The 7,061-nt window shown below is 50.6% G+C and overlaps 1 gene segment (V, D, J or C); it reads left to right on the forward strand.

The window, feature by feature from the left end:
* The first annotated feature begins 4,174 nt into the window (after positions 1 to 4,174).
* Positions 4,175 to 6,751, forward strand: LOC119525046. The segment is given in 3 exon segments: positions 4,175 to 4,313; positions 4,548 to 4,874; positions 6,702 to 6,751. Coding segments are annotated over 3 exon segments (423 nt in total).
* The last annotated feature ends 310 nt before the right edge of the window (positions 6,752 to 7,061 follow it).

The raw sequence follows: 7,061 nt of genomic DNA on the forward strand, positions 1-7,061 counted from the left end.
ACTAGGAGTGACAAAGAAACACTCAGTCATTTAGAACATAAAATAGTTTCATTCTTTCATTCAATCTCTTTGTTAACATTTTAAGGGAGTCAAGCTTTCAGAGGAACTGGCTCACTATGAAAAAAAAGAGAGTATCTGAAGAGGAAAGTCAGGAATTTGTGTTAATTTGTTTTATACTTCATAGAAAAGTTGCTCAGTCTCATTGTAATCACTTCCACAAAGGTCTCTCCTGCCCGCAGAGGGCAGTGTTGCCATAAAATTGACATTGAGATGTCAGCACCTGGCCGGAAATGTGACTGAGGCCTCCAGTTTGTTAGGACAAGCTATGAACCCAGGGTTTGAAGGGTCCAGTCTGAGGATGAGGCTATGACTCTCACATGGGGGTTATAACAGTGATGATCCCACAGTGACAGAGGCACAAGGGGACGTGAAACACAAATGCTCTCCCCTAACCATGTCCCAGTCTCCCTCAAGCCCTCTGAGAGCTATAGACAAATAATGGGCAGGTCTGGCCCAGTTCACCTAGAAGTGAGACCCAAGACTGCCCTTTCCTCCTGACCCCCCAAGCAGGCTCCTTAGAGCATGTGCCTAGGGTGGGCTTCTGGCTGCAGGACCAGGCAGCCCTGGGGTTTTCTGAACAAGGGCATGAGCTGGGGAAAGAGAGTCTGAAAGGAAGGACAGACAGGAGGTGACATACATCCATCATAATGCTGTCTAGGCTTCCAAATGAGGGGACTGGGCTACTCCTTGGCCCACCTGTCTTAGTTTCATCCCCAGAACTGTCCTGTTCCAGGTAGGACCATAAATCCCCAGGCTCAAGGGCAGCCTGGGATTCTGGACAGAGCAGACCAGTGGAAAGGACTCTGTGGCCTCCCCGAGGAATCCCTCTTCAGGGCTGACACACCCTCTGCAGCCCTGGGAGCCCTGGGCAGTGCAGAGCTCTGGGCCTCAGTGTGCATTGTGTTTGGCTGCTGAACACTGTCTCCCCAAGTTTAGGGTCCATCCTGTTGGACCACAGTGACATTATTGGACTTATGAAATTAAGGTCAGTCCCAATTGAGTTTCCAAAAATCCCTGAAATGTCTGATCATTTCCTTTTCTCTAGAGAAAATCTATAAGATCTTTTGGGGAAACCAGAGCAAAGATGAACAGTATTTAATTTGGGCAGTGTAGCAGCATCCTTCCTCAAGAGGGCCCAGGCATCCCTTCATTCAAGGGGTTCTGTGTCTGTAAATTTTCTCAATTTTGGGAATTGATTGAGAGGCTGTAACTCTTTTTCTGATTCAAGTTAGACTTTTGTTTACTTGACCTAAACTCTTCTACTTATACAGATTAGGTAAGATTTGAGTGGACTCTCCATCTATTTCACTTCATCAACCTGCCAACACCGTAGGGCTCTGCATATCAGACTATTCTGATTACTGCCGTGACTCTGCTGTCCATTTTGGTAGCCACAACCACATTGTCTTTGTTGATTAAATGCTGCCACTTGGCTCCTGCCAACCAGGGATCTGATCATCCCCATTGTGTTTAAGGATCCAAGTTCAGTGGCAGCAGCTCCCATGGTAATATCTGACCTACAGAGAGGAGCTGACACAGGGCTCCTCAGGAATGATGGAGTTACTCTCACAAATGTGTTGCTCACAGCCCTGGTGAAGGGGGTGTCCTCTGGGCATTCCTGGGGTGAGGAGCAGGTCTTGCATGATAAATCCTCTCTGCTACTCCAGTCTCTCTAAGTCTTTGTATCCCCTCATCCACATTACACCAGGGCAGTTCTGGCATTTCAACTTCAGGCAATATAGGCCACCCATGGGTCCATGCTTCAGCCAACCACCCACACAAACTGCTAGAGCCCTTTTAACCATTTGAGCTATGATGTTGAATTCAAATTCTCTTTTCAGCAGGACCATATCAATAAATTTAGCCCAATCCAACATTATGTTCCTTTCACCCTTATCCTACACCTTGAATATCCATCCCCACGCATATTCCCCTGACTTCTGTCTATATAATTGGCAAAGTCATGCAGCTGTTTTGAAATGTAGCACAACTCCTCATGGGTCACACTTTGTGCCTCACATTTCAGAGCCTGTTGGAGCTTCAGTCTAGTTATAAGTCTGGAAGGAAAAGGGCTAGTGGAGGTGTGTCCTGAGAGGAGATGGAAGTGTCATGCAAGTCACCTACCCCAGTACATTCCATTTTTCTGGTGAAATGCGGTTAAACTCTTTGGAAGGAGGTGTGAGAGCTGTTTCCTCAGTGGGCAGTTGCAGGGTTATCAGGCACAGCAGGGTTAACCTCCTCAGGTGGATGTGGGATGACTGATTCCCCAGGGCAGACTGGAGCTGGGGTGGCTGATTCCACTGTAAGACCATTAGAGGTTTACCTGGCAAAGAAGACTCCGCAGAATCTCAAGTTTTTTGTATATATAATATACATATGTGCCAGTTTGGATCCCAAGTGAACTTGGAATTTTCACTCCATCTGCCCCTTCCCTTCTCTGTCAAATATGCTCCCACCCCCTGTGCTCCCAGCCAGGTCAATGAATTTGAGAAGCATTAGGGAAAGAACTGATGGGTCACCCATGGGATTAATATCTGGAAATTCCCTCTCACCACACTCCTCAAATTCTCCTCTTATGAGAAATGTCACATCAGACCTGAACTTGTTTTGACTCCTGACTCCATTCCAATGTCCTCTGACCTTTCAGTTCATTGAGAAAACAGACTCTTCCCACAGGGTAGATGTTGCTCACCCCCCACTCACTTCTGCATCTCCACCTGGACAAGGACACCCTGTGCCTGCAGCAGCCAGAGCAGAGCAGCCACCAGGGGGCAGCAGAGAGTGACCTGGCAAAGCCCCTGGAGTCGGGGGTCCCTGGGCATCAGGGAGATTCCCACATGCAGGAAGGTCAGTGACACTGAACTCGGACCTGAAGGAGCAGGTGTCCTTTCTCTGCAGGATCATCCTGGACATGGATGCACAAATTCTTCTGCTTTTGCGAGTCTTCTCTTTGGCTCTTGAAGAGGTTGCCCCTTTCTCTACACAGGTTCTGGCAACTGCCTCTCCTCCCAGCTCACCCCATTGTGCTAAAGCAGTGTAAGTGTCCCCAAAACCCCATCCTCCCTGTGGTCCCATGTTTCCCACCTCCAGCCCCTTTGTAGCTGCTTCTCACTTTCCCTGGAAGCAACTCCCACAGTCCCTGCACCTGCTCTGAGTCTTTCCAGGGGAAGGTATCAAAGGTTATTCTCAATTCCTCAGAAGCTTCACATATTGGTGTCTCCTCAAACTTCCCATGATGTGATTAGTTGCATTAAACTTTCTTTTGCATAATGCATTTTCTCCAGCAATTGACAAATTAATTATAATAAAAAATGATTTGAAGTATTCTTGGAAATATAGCTCACTATCATCACTTTACATAGCAGACAGCACCAGACCTAAGTCTGGCCCTGACTCACACTGGGGACCATGAGGCAAAGAGCCCAGGACCTGGGGAAGGAGCTCACAGCCAAAGGCAGAACCCAGTCCTGCCTCAGGGTCCCCAGGAGCACCTGCAAGGAAGGAATTTGACTCTGGCTCTGCCACTCAGGAAGGGGGAGCAGGGGAGGACACTGCCACCCTCCTAGTGTCCTCCTGCTGTCACCTGTAAAATAGGGAGGGTCACTGCACTGAGTCCTTGAAGGTCACATGAGATGTCACATGAAAGCTTCCAAGGGGGGAGCTAGGAAGAGGCCTGGATCTGAGCTCCTCCACAAAGGGCTTGTGGGTTCATGGGGGGGGACACCTTTGGGTCCCTCCTGAGCCAGGTGAGCAGAGGAAGGGCCTGGGGACAGGATAGTCCCAGCCTCACCACTGTGATTCCCTGCCCATCTCTAGGACAGGACCTAGGGTCCTCCCACAAAGATGGATTTTGGGTTTCATGGAAAAAGCATGCAGATGTCCCCTCTAGGCACTTTGGTGGCCTGGCCCACCCAGGAGGGAAGCCAGGGCAAGGACTGAGGGTGGAGATGGGCCCAGACTCCTGGGACCAGTAGAGGGAGGAGGATGTGAGGGGCTGAGGGTGGGTCTGCAGGAGCTCACCCTCCCCTCTCTGTGTCCCTGGGGGCTGATCCCTTCCCTGAAAGCCACAAAGCTTCCTCAGCAGCCACCCAGAGCTTGTGCTGATTTGCATAACCAGAAGCTCTCCACAGCCAGGGGATAAGAGAGGCCTGGGGGAAAGCAGCCCATCCTTGGGGCCTCAGGGAGCAGATCTGGGGGCACCTCCACCATGGCCTGGACCCCTCTCCTCCTCATCCTCCTGGCTCACTGCACAGGTGCTGCCACCCAGGGTCTCACCCAGTGCTCAGAGCTTTGCTCACTGTGCTGAGAGCCCCAGAGGATGCTGTACCTGGGATAGAGGGGGCAGGTTATAGGGCAACTGCACAGGGGGCAACATGAAGGGGCTCCCTGTAGGGTCACAGGATCCTGGAGCTCAATCCAAGGTGGATGTGGCAACCTCCTGGGGATAAGCCCCTCACTTCAGCCCACCCCTCCTTCCTCTCTTGCAGGTTCTGTGGCCTCCTATGTGCTGACACAGTCATCCTCTGTGTCAGTGGCCCTGGGACAGACAGCCAGGCTCACCTGTGGGGGAAACAACATTGGAAATAAAAATGTTCAGTGGTACCAGCAGATGCCAGGCCAGGCCCCTGTGCTGCTCATCTATAGTGATGACAGCCGGCCTTCAGGGATCCCTGACCGATTCTCTGGCTCCAACTCAGGAAACACGGCCACCCTGACCATCAGCAAGGTCCAGGCTGGGGATGAGGCTGACTATTACTGTCAGGTGTGGGATAGTGCCAGCAGTGCTGCCCACAGTGACACAGGCAGATGGGGAAGTGAGACAAAAACCCATTCCCCTATCTGTGTCTCATTGTCTCTCTAGCCCCAGGAGGACTGAGCACAAACAATGGGCTGGCCTGGCCCAGTTCACCCAGACCTGAACCCTCAGGCTGCCCTGGCTGCCAAAGTATCCCCCACACTCTGAGTTCCCACCCAGGCCAGTGAGTCTGAAGAACATTGGGGAAACAGAGCTGGGTCACCCTTGGGAGACCCCAGATGGGGTCCAGGACCAGAGGCACCCACAGGGCTCAGGGGCCCATGAGATGTGTGTGGTCAAGGACAAGAGGGGGGCAATGGTGGATTTCCTACCCCCTACCTGACAGTCTCCAGCCCCAGGGAACAAGGTAATGGAGGAGACTGAAGTCAACAGAGACTTACATGTCCCTGTGCAGTGGCACCATCCTGGGGGCCCCAAAGAGCTAGTGAGCAGCTGCCAAGATCCCCTGATTTACTGCCTAGAGACTCCTCCTCCCCACACCTGAGCACACATCCCTCCTGCACAAAGTTCACTTAGAGCAAAGGTCACTCAAGTCTGAAATTGTTTTGAATCCAAGTCCTCTTCCAGTTTGCTCCAGTGGTCCCTCCCTCCCTGCACTGGTCAGACTGGGCAGAAACTCTCCACATAGAGTTTTCTCCCCTCCTTCCTCTGTTTACTTTCCTGGGAGATGGGGACACACTTCCTTGTCCTCTCTGGGCCTCAGGTTCTTTACTGTAAACTGATCAGGTCATTTATACTTATCAAGTGGCATCCTCCCACCACCCTCAGAAATCTGGTAATTGAGAATCCAAAATTTACTAGCACATAGGAGAATAAACTCTGATGGTCTTAGTAGTGTCTCACAATGGGGGTGGGGGTCCTTTATAGGGTCTGGGGATCTGCATTTGGGTGACTTAAGGCAGGTTGATCATGGGAGGAATCTGACTAAAATTGGATCACACCTGTGACATAGGAGCATCAGATTGGAGGACACCGTGAGCTGTAAGTGAGTCTTGATAATTCATTTTAATCTGATAACTGAGCTGTTTGCCCAGGTCTGAACTCCTCTCAGGGGAGAAAGCTATCTAATCTGGACAGTTAGTCAATTTTGAGCAATCTGCTAGAGCAAATAGTGACATTACAGTTAGTTTACATCCATATTCTCCTCAGAAAAAGTTCTCAGAAGTAATAATGCAGACATGTTAAACTGGGATCTCAGTCTTCAGAACCAAAAAGATGAAAAGGGAAAGTGAAAATGAAAGGTGTTAATAATTCCTGGAGGAACAGGGACCTACACATCCCCAGGTGCAGGATTGGGAGATGTTGAGTCTCCTTTCCCTGTCCCACGGGAGCTCATCCTGTACTTTGATAGAAGGAGCCATGGAAGGTCCCCCCAAGAGGTTGTCTTGGGGGATGTATTGAAGATGAAGGAAATGGACTTCCCTGGGTTCTGGGCTCCCTGGCCTGGCTGTGCCTGGTGATGTGTTGATGCCTGACTTCCTTGGCCCTGGACCTTCTGCTCTGTCTCCTCTCAGTCCCCTCCCTCCCTCTGCAGAAGCCACTTCTGTGTCCTGTGATCCTCTGCCTCCTCTCATCTCCATCATCTCCCCTCCCCAAACTGTCCCCAGCACCCAGCTCCTGCCCTCTGCAACCTCCCAGGCTCTCCCTCTGCTCCATGTCCAGCCCTGCATGGGGCCCTGGCCCACTCCCTGTCAGAATTGTATGTTCCCAACAGCAATCACCACAGGGGCATCCAAGCAAACACCTGCTGAGGTTTCAGATGCCTGGACAGGCACAAGGAGACTGGCCTGAGTCCTGGGTCCCTCTCTGATGCCCCATGACCCAGCCCAGCAGGATGTCCCAGCAGGACCTCCTAGCAGGTCCAGCACCACCTGAGGCTCAGATGAGAACCTCTGGAGTGAATCCTTGGGGTTTCCTCCAGGCTGCACTTCATTGCACATGCCCCATCTCCTTAAATGTGCAATGTCCTTATTGACCCATCTGGTATTGAACCCTTGTTATTGCTTCTGTTTATCCCTTGAATTGGATAATCAAGTCAGTGAAGAAAAACTCAGAGACAAATTGAACATTTAGAAAAGATTGATTTGTTCATTCTTTCTTTTATCTTGGTTGCAACACTTACAGCATTCTTTTAATTAACAGAGAGTATGAAAGAGAAAAGTCAGAATCATGGGTTAATTTACCC

Source organism: Choloepus didactylus (assembly GCF_015220235.1).
Source record: "Choloepus didactylus isolate mChoDid1 chromosome 23 unlocalized genomic scaffold, mChoDid1.pri SUPER_23_unloc4, whole genome shotgun sequence".
Taxonomy (NCBI): domain Eukaryota; kingdom Metazoa; phylum Chordata; class Mammalia; order Pilosa; family Megalonychidae; genus Choloepus; species Choloepus didactylus.